Here is an 18356-nt window from a genome sequence, read left to right on the forward strand (position 1 = left end):
ATAGAATAAAAATACTCAGTACAAAACTGACTGTTTATATGAGCATGATGAACATGGAAGTGTAAAGCCTGGGCCAGTTGTACTGAATAATGTATCCTATATTGGAGCCGGTGATGTTTCCTGAGTGAATTGTTTGAAAATGTCCTGCCCTAATCTTTTTAGTAATCATGATCACAATAAGTTTAGTGAAATTCACAATATATATGAACAGTAGTAGTGGATTTTGTGTGATTTGAGGTCCTGGAGGTCGCCTTTAAATCAATGCATACAGTGATGCACCAGGAGCAGATGTAGACTTTATATTATTTTACATTTATTGTGTTGTTTGATATGTAGCTGGAGGTTTGATGGGGAGGATTTAATGAGGCTGCTAGTGTTAATTTTACATATTGCAACCAACTTTGTACACCTACCCTTAACCCTCTGTTTCCCAGGAGACTTTACAGTACATGAGAAATGCCCACTCTGCACTCGATCATGTTTGTTTTGTCCACTGTGGGCTGCTGTAGAAGCATGGTGGAATAATAAGGTAGAAGAAATCCACCCCACAATCCAGCATATATACAAATATCTAATTTTTGAAGTGACAGAAACACAGTGGGTCTTAATCGTTGATGATTATATCACACAATAAATATTATGCTGCGAGTGATCAACTGCAACAATGGCACTCGCAGTGCTTCTTATCAGTGACCAGTCAAGGACACAAACACGCCTCCTTGTAATGAATGCCACATGCGTAGTTTGTTTCATAGTCATAACATTGACATTTGTTTTTGATTGAATATCGTTGTGAGTTGTGGCCGTGACATAATCGTTTTGTGCTTGTCAAGGATTTGGTGCATACAACAAAAATGAAGAGCAACCAAATCATGTTTTCCAAAGAAAATTGTTGTTGTCAGTAAACATATAAAATTGCGACAAATATGACTTCCTTTTGTGATCAGGTTGAAAAGGAAAGAAAAGAGTTGCTGAGAAAATTGGCCCTTCTAATTCAATTGAGGACCACTTTTAAATAATAGAAAAAAAGAAATCCAACTTCTTTTAAATCTCTTTAATTCATTCTGGAGATAGAGGGGTCGCATATTTGAAAATGAACCATGAATTATGAAACCAATTTAACACCACTTGTGGTGGTTTGTGAATGGAACGCTCAGCAGGGGTCAGGACAAGTAAAAGCCTGAGTATCCATTAATTGTCACTGTGCCGTGGCTGTCTTAATGGGAGGAAGGAGCTTTCCCAGCTGTTTGTTTCAATGTCTAATTACAATCTTCACAGGAGCAGAGAGCGTATGTCAACTAATTTTGGAGCAAGGCAAACTTTCTGCAAATGTAGGGATTACGCCAGAGTTTAAAATGCAAATTTAACTCACATTTAAACACAAGAAAATGAGAAAGAAGACGCCATGAAATTAAAGAAAAAGACAATTACACAGCCTCAACCAATATGCCCTACACAAAAAAACCTTTTTAAACTAAAATGACTGCCGAGGGATTTCCACCAGAACAAATTCTCACAGTGAAGTTGACGTCCTCCTGGATACGATGACCAGTTACAGTGACCTTGAACCTCAACAACGAATTGTAATTCAATACTGAGTTTAAAATCTGAGAATAGGATTAGTAATAGGTAATAATAGGATGACATGAAAACATTCACCAAAACCACAGCAGTAACCAGAGACTCTAGAGCTCCACTATGTCAATTTCCTGGCATCCATTTGGTGCAACACCTTAATGTGCGGTTATCTTTTTTTAATTGGTGTTTAGATTTTTGAGATAAATTTCCACCTCAGCTCTGCCCTTTTCCACCTGAGTGGCTCTAAACAGCCAGTAACTGCAGAGGCTTCATCCCATTAAAAAATATGGGCAAATAGTATTTTCTGATGAGAATAATATGATATGATTAAAAGCTTCATAACGTGTAGCAAATGGACCTTGTGATAAGATTAATTCCTCAGTTTAATCATGATGCTTTAGCTGCCCTAATGTGGATAGATAAGCTGGCAACAGAGCATATCTGTGTTTTTCAACTGGGAGTACGATAAAATTAATAAATAAAAAAATAAAAAGGGCTATGACGTGAGTCTGTGCGGTCTTCCATTGGACTTTTTTTCCCCTAAGGTCACAGACTACATTCCCTCATGTAAGCCCCGGAACCAGTCCAGTTGGCCTAAAAGCCCCTTCTCATGACCTCAGAGCAAAAAGAAAATACAACGCTTACACAACAAATGTCATTGAAGCAGTCCCATTTCAGATGACACTAATATTTCTGCAGCACATATCCATCACCTGCAGCTAAACCGCTCCAAAACTGAATTTATGGTCTTCCCGAGCCAAGCCAACAATACATCATATGATCTGCATTAATATCTCTGGCTCCTTCCAAGATAGCAAGACACTTGGGTGTCATGATTGATGACCATTGTTGACCTTCATAGATAGACCGTACCTAACTCAACAGGCTACCCAGTTACTAGTACAGGCTCTGGTCATCTTGACTACTATGACACCCCAGGCCTCCCGACCTGTGCTGTGAAACCGCTACAGATGGTCCAGAACGCCCCTCAGAATCACCCCTCTGTTCATTGAGCTACACTGGCTACCGTTAGCTGCTCACATCAAATTCAAATCACTGATGCTAACCTTCAAAGTGCTTAATGGGTCTGCTCCCACCTACTAAATGCTCTGCTAAAGCTTATGTTACCCCTCAACTACTCCGTTCATCAAAAACACCAGACTCAAGACAATCCAGACTCTTTTCATGAGTCGTTCCACACTGGTGGAATGTCCTACCGAGCGCTACCTGTCTATCTTCAAGAAGCTCTTGAATACCCAGCTCTTCCAAGAGCATCTTCTGTCCTAGCACTTACCCTACCCCATCCACTGCACTCTCCCTGGACCCACCTCAGCAATCTTACCATCTATCAGTCAATTGTTCCTATCTAGTGGAGTTCTTTATACTTCTATGTAGCTTATTCCTCTTTTGTAAGTCGATTTGGATAAAAACGTCTGCTAAATGCTTAAATGCAAAAGTATTTCAAAAATAAAGTAACTAATTGTGTTATTTAAGGTGCCAAAGCTTACCATGCCATAACTTTGTTGCTGTAGGCAGTGTCAAGATGGCAGCACGCATATACTGTAAGCAGTGGCTTTGTGAACTCTTAGAATATAATCGATTGAACTGAATACAATGAGATACTATTGTGCAACCTTAGTCAGTGGAGATATTATTTATAGCATTTGTAACATGACCTTCTGATGCGTCTTTGGATACATCTACAGTTGTTTACCTGTTATTTATTTACTACAAGTAGCACGGGAGCCCTATTTCATTTTGCACACTGCAATAACAATAAAGGCATTTGATTTCATTTGATACTGTGTGAAATAGATATAGGAAGTCAAGGAATCTATGAGGGCCACGTCAACATTACAGCGCGTGATAGATCACATTTCAGTCCTTCTCAGTTTTTCCACCACTCTCCAAGGAGTGTAACAGGCACTTCAAGGCTTCTATACCCTCAGCACAAATCAAAGAGCTGTATCTCCAAGCTGTGTGTTCTGTCAGGAGGTGTCAGGGTTCAGATCAATAACGTGGGACCCAAGAACAACAAGCATGGTGAGATACACAACCACAGTGCAGCATAAACTGCATTACTGTGCTACTTGATGGAAAAGCGCAATTAAGGCCATTACTGAGAATCAGCTAAATAAATAAAGTGTACTGAATAAATAAATCTAACGGCAAAAAAACACCCACGAGAGACGAGGAAATAAGCCCTTTTGCAGGTGTTTAAAAAGAATGATGCACTGTAAGTCTGCTGCGTGTGGACCTGAGAGTATGGGGAAAGGTTTAATGCCAACAAAGTAGCCTGAGGGAGCATTCAGACAAGGGATTCTTTCCAAGTATTTGCACATTCGTTTCCATTGATGTCTGAAGCAGCACGTCTGGATGCTTAGAGAATGCATTTAGTAGGTGTACCCAAACTAATAACATTTAAACTGCATGGTGCACAGACAAAGCCCCCAGTGATTCTACAGCCATATTAAAAGGGCTTAAACAGCACATTGGCCCAAGCGTGCAGTCACAATCTGCCTCACATTTAGCAGATTTTTAAAGTGCTACCCGACTTAAACTACCTAACGATAAGATTTCACTGCCTTGATATGGTAACAGGAAACAAACTTACTCACTGGTGTATTTTGTTCCAGACTCCTGACTCCCCTTTAATATTCAGGATGTAATATTATTTTGTGGCAAACTGAGTTTGACCTTTCCCTTATAGTTTATTTGGCACTCATTGCAGATGTTGGCTGGCGGGCTGCAGATGCCAGGCCTCCCTCTATGCAACGACTGCATAAAAGTGGTTTCAACTGTCTTGTCTCAGCAGAGTGCCCAACTCTAGAGGCTCTGAAGAAAGAGTTGGATGCAGCATGAATGCAGAATGGTTGCAGGTTGCAATACACAAAGGATAAAGTACATAGAGAGTATGTACACTAATGTAATGTATATACTCTTTTCCCTGCACCCAACTCCAGAGGTCATTTAGGGTGCAGCCGTTATAAATCAAATCTTAGTTTGTTTACTCGGAAAGTCCGGTTTGTCTGGTTAGGTGTGAATACGCAACCGAACTCTGATCCACATCAAAGAAGCCAACTCTGGTCTACCTAAAAACGTAGGTCTCTGTTTGCTTCAAGTGAACCAAATGCAGGAAGCGGGCTACAACGCAAGGCATTGATGGTAAACACAACCAAAACATACGTGCGTGCCGTCTTCTCCTTCAGTAATTCCTGATACGGCGCCGCCTTAGGCGAGGAGGGGAATATGTTATTCAAAAGTTATTCAGTTAGTTTCACTGCGAGTGAGAGCTCGGAGTGGCTGAATGTTGCAACCTCCAATTGTACCTAGTCTAGCAGACTATTAAATGTGAAAATGACCGTAGTCTCTTCTGTAGTGAAGTTAACTCAATAGGTTCGTACTCATGTCGCAGCAGATGTAGATATTAATTTCCTATGTTCATATGTAGTCATATCGGCGGATCGTGGTGCGTTTGTCTATATCCGAGAACAATTTAAAGCCAATATCTGCCACTACCAATACAGTTCCCTTAATTCATCTACTGCAAGGGCACTGAATCACTGAGTAATGTATCACTTCTGTGCTATACGACATGAACTCTACATGAAAATTCACATATTGAATACGCAGCAGGAATTCAAACACATTCACAACAGACACCCAGACACTGAGTGGGGAGCGACTGGGGTCGAACACGCGGGAGGCAGAACACTTGCCAGCTGTGGCATTTCAGGAGATTTTCCTGCTGTAATCTCAGATGTGCTTTTTCTGATATTCTCCCTTAAAATTTGGCCCAGAGCTGGAGGGGAAACACTCAAGAAAAACTGTCCTGACTGACTTTTTGCCTCATTTGCATTTTCACATATAGTCCCTCCAGACAATTTTAGGAAAATCCTTAAAACTTTTTTAGTGTACAGTGAATACACACATATCCAAGGTTGTCCCTTGCGCTGAGTGACAAGGCTATTTTACCATGTCTCATCTGTCTTTTGTACAGGCAGTGGTTAATGGCAGTCAACACCACAATGTACTATGACACGTCTACCGAAAGTTGATGACACTTTATCACACGATGATGGATGACACCTTATCTGTTTACCCATGATGCACCGGGACGTTATTTACCGAATTATTCAACGATGACAAGGCGCTGACTATCAGGAGTGTGGCAGACATCATTCATATCTGTAACATCATCTAATTAAAAGACATCACTCCTGCCAGACAGTTTCCTTACTGCAAGCTGAAGCAAATTGATTCTCAACCCCCCCTTCCAGTTCCTTCCAACGGAGGTATGAATAATGCATCGGCATTAACGTCTTATCTTTTGTTCTGATAAACAATGGTGGCACACTTTGAATATTCCACAAAGGTGTGTGCAGGGTCCTCATGAGCAGAGTCGCAGGCAGGTGCAGTTTTCATGGGCAGTCAGATGGCATTTAATGCTGTTAGTCTCAAAGCTGTGCCATAATTCTGGACACAGCGGATCGACAGATTTACTTTATGATGCTGCTCACTTTACGACGGCGATTTAAGTATTTACGCAGTTTTTTTTTACAGCTGCCACTCACAGATTATGTCAGCAATGAACTGCGAAACTATCAGTTGTAAATGTATTTTTTTGCCTCCGGGCACCGTGACCTCAGTCTGATAATTCCACTTGTGTCGTATTACTCCGCTGCATTGCTCAGCTCCTGGTAACATCTGCCACAAGTTAATGTAATACATGTTCAAAGCCATGACTGGAAGCATTACTGAAGACGCCTGTGATTGCACTGGTCAGCAGCCCATGCTCCCAGTTGAAAAATTAAAGTGAAAAGAGGAAACTCCAACAGTGTTATACCCTGTGTGCTTGCATTATAACTCGATCTAAACATTTAAAAAGCTGTCAGAAAATTGATTGGCCCATATCATAACATAATCATTACAAGTATTGGATTTCCAAAAACACTTTAATTTCCAAAGATGAATCTTATAAATGTCATGATGTGGTTGGTATATAGTGGTGATATTACGTCAGGCTTTCCTTTTTAAGATAAGATAGTCCTTTATTCGTCCCGCAGTGGGGAAATTTACAATCAAAATATAAAGAGATTCTGAGAAAACAAGATGAGTCATGAGGTCCACTTGGGTTTAGCATCACTGCCATCAGCCTGTGTTGAAATCTGACTGGACCTGACATTCTGAATACTGAAAAATGTACTTCATTAACTGGAGCTTCAGTCCAATGTTTACCACAGGAAGATCGGCAGCCTGCAGCACTGACGCTATTAAATGTGTTTTTTGGAATTTAACTCACAAGTCTCAAATCATTTAGAACATTTTATTTAGTCTATCTATCATCCAGTTTTTAGGCTACAGTTGGTGCAGGAAGTGAAAACAGCTTTGGATAAGATTTATTGTCTATTGTTTTTTTTGTTTTCCTCGGGACAAAAAGCACTGATGATAATGTTTAGAAAAGAGGCCAAATAAAAAGAAACATCGTTTGATTCTGATGCATCTGCTCTTTTCAACCTGACTGTGTCATCTCCCTGGGTTGCACGAATGAACGAGCTCTGCCGAAATTAGATGAATTGAAATGTTTAATACAGCTGTTAGTGTCGAGAGGAGGGGATTCTGTGACCTTGTTATTTGCCTTTCTTCCACGGCTGCCTCACAGGCACATCGAGGGCCTATCTTTAAAGCACCTGAGCATTTGGCAAAGTGAAGTAGGGTTTGTGTTTTTTTTTTTCCCCGATGAATGAAGTAAAGAAGACAACTGCTGAGAACTACAATGACCTCCAAGTATGTAAAACACTTATTTAAATTCAGTATTAGATGAACAAAGGTGAAATGGCTTCGAGCGCTCCTGTAGAGTGCATGGAGTCTCTAGTCAAGCAGAACTGTTGACAAAGACAAAAAAAAAACTTTATTTGAAAGAAGTACATGATTTTTTTTTCCCCTTGTACGTTTTTAGAAAACAGTTGAAAAGTAAAAAATAATCTGAGTAGGAGCAACACAACTCTATAAGGAAACACTTAAAGAGCTTTTGGCCGAGGTCCATTTCCTGTCACGATTTGCCAGAAGGGGTTTGCTCCCACACACATATCCACACATGATGTGGCGATTAACAGACGAGATGACACTCTTTCATTTTGCCATTTGCTCTCGTGGCTTCTTTATCGCCTGTTCAAGGAAACGCATTAAATACAAAGAGCTGATGAGATGAAGGTCGATTATGAATTCTCTCCCACTGGTAAATGTGTCAAGCCAGCCAAATGTCAGAGGGTATTCTGTCAGAGGATATTGAGCTGAATGAAAATGTCAAACAGTGGAGGACCATGAAAGAAATCAAGAGGAGGAAACAAAGGGGGGCTAAAGCACCTGTCACTATTATGCTTTCTAACGATGAAGGAGAAAGGAGTCATTGTGACCTGCTTCCTTTTGCTCCTCAAGTTTTATAGTGGCCATAGAGTGGTCCTATCGCACATATATGTGAGTTATGGAGGTCTACTTACATACATTAACTTGTTTTTATGGTAAAAAAAAACCTCCTTGTTGCTGAAAATAAGCAGACAGAAATCTTTCCTCGCTGAAGCTCTCCTCAGCCGCGATGTTTCAGACTGAAATCTCACCCTCAGACGACAGACTGTGTTGGGATTGGCCAGCCAACGAGAGCTTTCCCAACTGGCTTGTGATTGGCCAATACCTGGAAGTGACGCATTCAGCACACCAGCTCTCAGAACCCGCAGCTCACCCTCTGGAGCGGTGGATGCACTGCTACTAATTATCAAAACATTGTTTTAACAATGTTTAAAAATAGCTTTGTCACAACTCCCCGCCGCAGCCCCTTTACGCCTTTGACCCAGAGTTGGACCCAGAATCAGGAGACACTGTTGCAAGTGAAAAACCTCCACAATGGACGTTGTTCTTCTTCTGCGGTACAATGTACGCAATGGGATGTGCCTGGACGAGGAGGATCCGCTGTTCAGGAGTAATGCTGGTTACGTAACGAGAGCGGGTTTTTTCAGACATCACGATGAGCCCGAGATCACAATACAACACATCGTTCTCAGCAGTGGCTGAACTGTATGTTTTCAAACCTTCAGGGCTTCAGGAACTTCTGGTTCTAGGTCCTCTATTCCAAACGTATCATTATCATCATAAGAACTTTGAAACATGGCCCATGGTTCCAGCAGGTGATAGAGATACAAATGCAACAGACTGTCAGTTCAGATGTTAAGAACAAGTCAGTTGCAGCTCAGATTTTTAAGATCACACTTAAAATTTAATTATAAAACCTTCTGTTTTTAATGGTGCACAGACAGCTTGTATTTATGCCGTTAACATGAAAGCACCAAGAAGACGAGAAGAGAATTCAAGGCTTAAGAAAATATATGTTAATTATGTTTTCCGATTTCTGCCACAGTTGTTGTTGTTACTATGGTTTCAAGTTTCCTTTTCTGTCACAGGTCGCACACAAACATTGAACATTCTATTTGGATAAATTATGGCAAATTGGTGACAGGTAATGCAGACACGTCTGTATTAATGTTTATTCATTAAGATTATGTAAACAACATAATTCAACACAATAAAACACTCAAGCAGATAAAAAAATATTGACTTTTTACAGAAAGAAATAGAAATATATCTTTTTTATCATAAAATACTTGTGTTGCATTGTACTCACCAAAAGCTGTGTAAAACTCCTCCTTTGTCAAGTGCTCATCATCGTTGACATCACTGTACTTCAGCAGGTCAAACAGCGTGCACTCAGAGAAATCCTTGGACAGACCTTCTTGCTTGATTACCTTCAGTGAGAAAAGCATTGATGTTTTGTTACAGAAGGTTGACAGTGTCTTTAACTCCTCTTTCCTCATCATCAAGCCTGCACCCTGGAAAGTACCTTTAAACGCCACTGATGTGTGAAAGTAAACAGGATTTTTGGACCATGCAAGGCCACAAAAACTTGAAATGTAGATTCTTTTGATTTACATTTTTCCCTATTATCAGAGAAACTGATTTCTTGAAAGCTTTATATTTTTCAGTGGTTAGATTCTTACCAAAATCTCTAGATTGCTCAAAAAGTAAAACAAATGTCCCAAATACAGTTTTTTAAAAACAAAAGAGCAAAATGTGGAATAATTCCCTCTGGAATGAGGCCCCACAAACACTGTGCAGATCTAATCTTCATCCTCTCATCTTCATGTTAACGCATGATCCTGTTCGCCACCCGCTGCCTGGTGCTGGCAGAAAAACATCCATCATACTAGATCAGCTGTCAGAACACTGATCATGAGGGACGGCTTTACACAACACACCTCATCCATCGGATCAATGCACTTCCCTTCTCCAAAATTTAAATATACAAAGTCACCTGTGATGGCATCTCTTTAGTCTACACCTGAAATACTACAGTAGACAAATGGCTGATGGCTTGCTTGTATCTTTTATATCTTTCATCATCTGATGTTAAAGTTAAGTTTTTTCTTAACTCCATTCATTCCTTTTTTCAAGCTGCAGAACAAAATACATTTTCAAATCTTTCAAAAACCTTTTCTTGCTTTTATATGAGCTATAGTACCACGAAGAAAGGGAAACTAATTAGCAGCTGTAAACTAAAAGCATGTTCTTTCTTGTTAAGGTTATACTGTATGTGTAGACATACATTACTTGTTGTTATAGCAACACTATAATGGCTGTATATAAATATCTTTATTCAAATACAACAGCTTGTACCTCTGCTTCTATGTCGACAAAAGCAGGATTCTGGCTCTCTTGAGTTGAGTTCAAGTAGTTCAAGTCGAGTTGAATCCTAATCCTTAGTGTCACAGGTCATGATCATGTCAAAATGACTGCTGATGTAATGGTAAATTAAACTACTCTGCCTTTTAGAGCTACAACTGCCCATCACCCTATACCTGCTGAACACGGAACACCAGGTCCTTTGTGTATAGTGTATTGTATATTATGTATTGTATCTAGCCTGAACTGACACCTTCCTACAACATCCGTAGGGAGTCGGCTCCCTGATACCTCCAAAGAGGCGTGAAAGCACCGCCTGGAATGGCAGACTCTTTGTCTATTGGAGGAATTCAAAAGGGGAGTTGCTCAGGTATAAATGTGGAGGGCTCACTTTGCTTTGTGTCTATCTCCAGCTAGGATCACTCCTGTGAAGATTGACCTTTTCCTTGCAACAAAAATAAAAACTTATCGGCCGGCAAAAGTTCTCCATTTCATTCTTCACCAGCAGCAGAGAATTTCAACAACAAAACATATCAAAGATCAGAGTATTTGACAACAAAGTTAGTGTTGGCCTTAGACTTTCACAATACTGTAGGTGATGAGAGTAAGAGGTGATCCATGTCACAATCTGTCTCTACCTTTATTTAGTTATCTGCTATAGTTGTTAGCATTCTGTCCTCCGCACAAAATGATAAATAAGAGCCATACATGTGGGAAAAAGTAAGTTTTGATTTGCCATTTCAAAAAGGGCACACAAGTCTAAAAGGTCAGTGACAACTGCTCCCTGTGCCTCTCTCCATGTGACTACACCAGCAAGTCAAGGCAGCCAAGATGAGAGATTTTCAACATAGAATTTCAAATGAGATCAGAGAATGCTCCAATTATAAAGGACGCTTCAGGGCGCGATGGCAGCAGCAATGGTTTTGTTCTCTCAACTGCTGATAACGGAGTGCTTTGCTTGTGCAGAGAACTTTTGAGGGCTTTTCATATTAAAAGTACATTTGCATTTGTCTCTTTTTCCCCCCACTTTGATTCTTTTGTCAAAAAAAGCTAAATTAAAAACATGTCGATTGTTCAATGTAACTGTGAATGAGATTCAATATCACATTTAGACAAAAAAAGTGAAACTGAAGGACACTATTTTAGGTTTTCCTACTTATACAAGAGGGTAAGAGGGTGACAGAAGTTATTCAGTGAGATAGAATATGCCACCTTACAACCACAACAATCGATTATCCTTTATTTTTTTATTGACTGTTGGCAATAGTCGATAATGACACTATACATACAGTATTACTGTAAAAAGGAACACTACTTTTGTGTAAATGATAGTAAAAAAAGTGGTTGCCATCTTGGAATACCATGTCAGTGTTGGTGAGGTTGGAAGAAATACAAATTGGGGGTGTTTCTGTTGAAATAATTAAATCTGCTCTCTGGTTACATTATACATTTCCAGCTGTGGTAGTATGGATGTATATTACCTCTGATGAGCTAACAAAAAAAAAAAAAAAAAAGCTCATCTGTTTGGAAACACTGCTGACATCTAAAGCCACCGTGCTGATTCTTCATTTACATCCAGGCACCTTCATGTAAAGGCACAGTCAAAACCATTAACTACCTTACTTTATGAAGTGATTTATCAGATGAGTACGATGCAGCCATAAAGCAAAGAAATTCAGGGGACATAAAAAGATAAAATTAGAAACTTCTTACAGAGCTATGTGTAAGTAAAAGCCATGAATTACTGTAGTCATGCATGCTGAAAATATACCCTTTGATTCAGTTGAAACTCGTGATAGCCACCAGCAGATTGTTCTTGTTCTTCTCTTTTTTTTGCTGACATCACACGAAACTTGCCATTCGCAAAAGCCTACCGAGGAAACACCCAACAAGTCTCAGTTTAGATGCTCTTACTTTCCGCATAGGCTTGTGTCCTGTCACTAGTTTAGAAGTGATTTAGAAGTGAACCTAGTATCCATGAGAAAATGGATGACTCAAAAGCCTGGTTGTGCTAAAACATTGACAGCAAATGGCAATAAGTGTGGTCCAGCACTGATGGCTCACTGCTCCCTCTGCCACATTGCACCTAGACCTCACAGTTCACCATAATCCACCTTCATTCTGCTGAACCCTAAGCTGCTGCATCACTGCTGGAGGTGGTTGCGCATACAGGCCTCCCCGACCTCGAGCATGAGGGCTTTCTCTGCTGTTCTGGGAACGATTCTTTTTTGGCTCTGAACCGCATCGCAACAGAGCCAATGGTGCCGTATTAACTTAGCCTGTCAGTGGAAACAAACAGCCCAGGCATCGCTGCTGTACAGAAACAAAAATTAAGTATACCCATCCTTAAATCTGCAGCCAACTGTGGTGAATAGCGATGATTGACATGAAGCACACGAGCATACAGTACACGTTGTTTTGCATTTGCAGTACGGGTTGTAGTGAACAACAACACTCTAGAATACATAATTTACCAGAATTACACACCTTACTACCCTCAAGGCCACCGACAGTGCTTGGCCTGTAAACACACAAACATCACACAGGCTGATATTTCAATTTTCCTCAATTTAGTTACCACTCAAAAAAAATGTTTTCTTTTTATCTTGACTACAACTGTTTTTTCTATATTTGACCCTTTTAGGGGCACTCTGGAATATAAAATCGATGAGTAGAATCAGAAGCATAACCAAGAAAATTCAAACCTGACCCTAGTCATTCAAACGCCTGGGGGAAATGTGAGGTTCTACAGCTTTGCCTGCAATAGAATAAACACAACACTAAGAAGATCTGAAAATGTGTCAGGAGTAATATCTGGGCGGTTGAAGGGCATGTTGAAGCATCAGTTTCTCTCATGCTGGCACAGTGGATGCGTAAACATGTAAAAATATGTAAATAATATGAAGAAAAGACAAAAAAAAAACACTTTCTGAGGCAATACTCAGATGTTTCAAACTCTGAATTGAAAGATTTATTCATATTAATGTAATGGGGCCCCTCCACATTGAGGCAGAGGATACTGACAAAGCTAACCAAGGTGCCCCCTGAACACAGCGTATATCCTATTCTATCAGCGGGAAATTGACCTAAGAACAGCACTTGGTGTCATGGTGTTGGAAAAATGCTCCAGGCTGCTTACACTCAATTATTCAAATACTTTTTTATATTAAGTCAGGCCTCAGGTTCTGGGAGGTTTTATTGTCATGCACAGAATATCTTCCCTCCTCATGGCAGCCACAAAAAAAAGCTTCTTTTACAACCAGCCCTCATGGCAGCACTGGTCAAAGGCTGCAGCCTCCCATGAGCACGCAGCTCCTTTGAACCACATTGCTTTTTTCACACAGCTACCAGAGGGAAGGGTAAGGAGTGTAAAATGGACACAAGTAAGACAGACATCAAAGTTACCATTTTGAACACCAGAGCACATGGGGTGTTTATGGTCCTCTTTTTGGTTATTTTTTTTTTATGTAAATGTTGTTTTGTCCCTTAACAGGGAAAATGCTGTTAACGTTTTGGCTCCTGCTGAAAAAATACTTTAAAGGGATCAGTGCTAGCTGAAGTCGAAGGCTGTTGCATTCACCGTCATGTCAGAAAGTGACTCAATGAAGTGTAAAAAATATATGCTCACCTGTGAGAGCTCGCTGGAATCTATCTGACCGTTATTATCTGCATCAAAGCGCTTGAACATCATATCAACCAGTTGCTTCCTGGCAGCCATGTTGTCCTTGTGGGCGCCGTGTATGCGAGACCCCATGTAGCGTTTGTCGTGCAGATCCAGAGTCTTGGTTTTCAGCCGACGGTATTCGCTCAGTCTGCAGCTATCATCTGAAATAAAAGAAAAATAAAGAAGAATTCTGGTTAGGGGGGAGGAGACACATAATCGCTAGTGTAAGAGCTGTAAGGAAAATATGTTTTTGTTTTGCTTGAGTTACTAAAAATATCATTAAAATGTTTTCAGGCCAAAAAAAGACACCCATTTGCTGAAAATGGGCCATGATTAAAATGGATATCATTTAAAAAAAATCTGAGCCAATTAGTACCTGGGAGAAGCAGAGTAACCCTAAAGACTCATATTATTAAACAATGAGCTGCAGTTTCTATTCAGCAAAACCCAAATCTGTGAGTGGGGCTCGACTGTTATTGTGCATCACAATAACAGGATTTTTTTTTTTTTTTCCCCAAAGGGAAGCAGAGGCAGACGCATTTGTGCAGCATTTTCAACGCCACTAAATTAGGGAAGCAGCAGCACCATCTTCACAAAGAACCTGATGAACAAATTCATCACACGAGTGTCAAGAGCTAACACCCTGACAGCAACAGAAGGAAAAAAAAACATGGTGATGTTGTATTTACAATCCACCAACAAAGGTTCGAGATCAAAGAAGTCCTCTACATGAAAGATTCTGCAGGAGAGAGTCAGAGGTAAAGGGAAAATAATGACTAGAAATAGAGGTTGAAACTTGTCATGTCAAATTCACGTTGTTAAACCGGGAAGTGTTTTTCCTCCTCTAATAACAGTGGTATTAGCTGATGTCATTCAGCCCATGAGGAAAACTTTGTTGTGCACAGAGATGCTTTGCAAATCCTCGGGGAGGATTGTGACATCAGTGTCATCACCTTCGTGGGGGGAGAATAGCTGCTGCGAGACAAATGAACTTTTCTCTGGATGATCAGGCGAGAATGATTAAGTGAGTGTGATAATGAGATCTGCACTCAATAGAAGTTGACGCGTGCTGAGAGCTGATGACTAGTTTAAGCAGAATCAGAGCGATCCCAGCAACCAGTGGCATGTCATTTCCAGACACGCAGGATCTCATTTGTTTGTTCTTGTGAATTTCTCCTAGTATGTCCTTATTGAAACAGCTGGAGCATCAATCAAGTATTTACACAAGATGCTTCGTGTTATCCCTGAAATAACCACTATTTAGATTCAAGAGGGTAGAAATTCTCCTGACACTTCTCGCACAGCTGAAGTCATTTTCATCTCATAAACTCCCAGAGAACGAGAAGGGTCGACCTTTTCAAATATTTAGCTCCAATTTTATAAAAACCAGAGGCATCTGTGGAGCTATATTTATATTTCATGTGTTCCTGCTCATTCAGATATGAAGAGTATACGAGAGAAAATACCTGAATATTCATCATCAACCGGTTAACTGTTTATATGGTTAAATAACTAGTTGGACATGTGTACCATCTTCGGTCCTGTGGTCTTGCAGTTAACCAGAGTAACTCACAGTATGTGGATATGTTGCTGTTTTTGAATACAAACCAGCAGAGAGCAGTCTGCTGAGAACTGAGTTAGTCCTGGCCTGTGAATAAAGGTCAAATTGTGTGTTTGTTGCTGAACATGTATGCAGTTTTACTCTTCAGAGGGGCTCCTGCCCGAGGGCTGCAGGAGCGCACATAGCTAAAGCAGAAAATGATGCTGGAGTCTGCCTGTTAAAGGAGCTAAAACCTTTATGGATGTTTTATTGGACAATAGGGGAATGAAGCAGCTGGATTTCTCCTGACCGTGACAGGTCCATGTGTGCGGCGCTGCAGGTTTTGTGATGATAATTGAATCCTCATTTTCAAATGTTTAGGCTCCGTTTAAAAGTAACCCCATGGCAAAAAGGAGATAATTAATGGGTATATTCTTCAATATATCATCGTGTGTTCATATCAAATGAGCGGTAAGTGTTAAAGTCAAGCTACTTCTGTGGAATTGGACGCAGGTTTGGTTGTATTTACTGGGTGATATGGGCAAAAGAATCATATTTCTGTGTAGGTTTTGGCTAAAAAGTGATATATCCAGTATTTTACTAGGTTTTCCCCTTTAGGGATCGCCAGAGAGGACCATCTGCCTCGATCTTGGCCGATCTCTTGTATCATCTTCTGTTGCACCAACTGTCATGTCCTCCTCAACAACATCCATAAACCTTCTTTGTAGTCCTCCTTGTCCAGTTTTGCGACAACTTTCATTTTAATCTGAATCTCAACAGCTAATCAATTCACAAGTAATGCTTAAATGGTTAAGAAAATGTCCCCCATGCTTTTAGCGAGACATATGGTTTGTTTTAAGAAGATCTCTGTTGTTTCCTCGGCGTGCTAATGTAACCCACATCAGAAATCCCCCCCTCTCACTGTGCTTTGTTTTCTAATGGAGAACTGAATTATTGAATCCTTACATTGCCAGATGGAGAGAATTAAACACGAGTGAGGAAACATGGAACAATGCGTCTGGTTGTTTTTGCACCTTCACCTGTCTGTGAGAGATGAACTGACTTGTTGGCAGATGTTGGAGCTTAACGCTCAGTCTGAAGCTTGGAACAGCCAGCAGGGTGTGAACAACAACAACAGTGGTGGCTGCTAAGTTTATTCAACACAGCCACTGCAGAGAACAAACCAAGTGGAAGATCTACTGGAGTTTTGGCTGTTGACACTGCGAGAGTGACTTGTGAATTCGTAAGTGTAGAGGTTTAATTAATTGCTTGAACGCTGCATTAGCTGTGAGCTTGCAGGCCACTGAGGCTGCAGCCGGCTGCATATCATGGGACCAGGGCTGTTTTGACAAGCGTCAGTGGCAGAGAGGCTGCCTTGGCCACAAATGGCAAAATGAATAAAAGATAAATGGCTGCTGGCCTACCCGGGGGATATGAAGGTCAGCAACGTCAAAGGAACATGCTCTGTCACATGCATGCACACATACACACACAAATTGCAAAGAGCACACACAAACTTAGACACAGTCTCCACGCCACGCTCCGCGTAAGTGTCCAAAAAACATGGCTACAGAGGAAATTCAGCAATAATTAGACAATGGCCACTACTGTAGTGCTGTCACTTTTTATTCAAAATTCATATTATCTGTTCGAACTTGAGGGAGACAGAATAAACCAGAAGCGCAGCAGCACTGTCCGAAGTAATTACTGCATGGTCAAATGGAGGGTGCTCTGAGACAGCCCAAAAAGAAAAAGTGAAAGCCCTAATGGCTCCTATAATCTTTTTGTATTAAACACATAGTGTGTCATTTCGAGTTAGGGGGTCTCGATTTCTCTCTCTTAATCAAAACAGAAATAAAAGACGTGGTTTGATGACGCCAGGGAGGCCACAAATGCCACAGTCAAAACAGTCCACAGAAATCTGCTGCATTTTAAAATAATCCAATCAGTTTAGTTGAACAAAAGGTCCACTGGCCAATTGTCATACTGTGTCACAAACACAGTATGATGAATCGAGAATAATTGTTTGGCTGATCACACAGCTAGCAAAAGCAAATATAGTCGTGACATCAGTTGTGCCTTTTTATACGTTTATGTCGGCACTGTAAACATTATTCATTCAAATTGTCAGTGAAGAAGCCCAAAACTGAGTCTTTTTTTGTTTGTTTTTCTTTTTTGTTCATTACTGTTGACAGGCTATGGGAGGTGCATGCATAAATATTATGTGTGAGTGAGCGTAACAGTAGGTATATGCTGTGTGTCTGTATATGAGAGAGTGTGTGCATATACATGTGCACCGGAACATATGCCTCGTAATAGACTATATCCTAAATTCTTTTTTTTTTCTCTTCTTTTTCTTTTCTTCATAAACCATCACACATGTATTTATCTGTGTGTATGTATAGGTTTACATGTGTACGTATATGTGCATAGATGGCTGCACCTTCTTTTTTGTCAACACTATAATGAACATAAATTAAATAAAAAAATTGTTCACAAAAAAAAAAAAGTCAGATGAATATCCTGTTTTATGGAGGGGCCGAAAAAAGGGAAATGCTGTGTTAAGGTACATTTACAAAACCCATCTCACAACCACTTAACTGTAATGGAAATACAGAACGGTGATGGAGAATGGTTGAGGCCTTGGTGTCGACTTTGTGGTGCCATCATCACTGCACTGACAAGAATTATATGGAGTAGAACCATTCCATGTTGGGATTTTATCAGTATCCAAAATACCTAAACCCTCAAAGTGTTCACATTTAACTTAGAAGTCTGTCAGTAAACATTTCTTAAGTACTTTTTTGTGCACACTTGATTGAAGAGAGTGGTTTTTGGATGAAT

General features: G+C 40.3%; 1 protein-coding gene across 1 annotated transcript in view; it reads right to left on the reverse strand.

Moving 5' to 3' along the window:
• fstl5 (follistatin-like 5) overlaps positions 1-18356 on the reverse strand; it is a gene marked incomplete at both ends in the record, with an annotated part of 147297 nt that overhangs the window by 69034 nt on the left and 59907 nt on the right. The window contains 2 exons of the mRNA XM_083891420.1: positions 9254-9374; positions 13937-14133. Coding sequence (XP_083747546.1) covers positions 9254-9374; positions 13937-14133 — 318 coding nt within the window. The remainder of the gene's footprint in view (positions 1-9253; positions 9375-13936; positions 14134-18356) is intronic.

Source organism: Microchirus variegatus (genome assembly GCF_963457635.1).
Source record: "Microchirus variegatus genome assembly, chromosome: 6".
Taxonomy (NCBI): Eukaryota; Metazoa; Chordata; class Actinopteri; order Pleuronectiformes; family Soleidae; genus Microchirus; species Microchirus variegatus.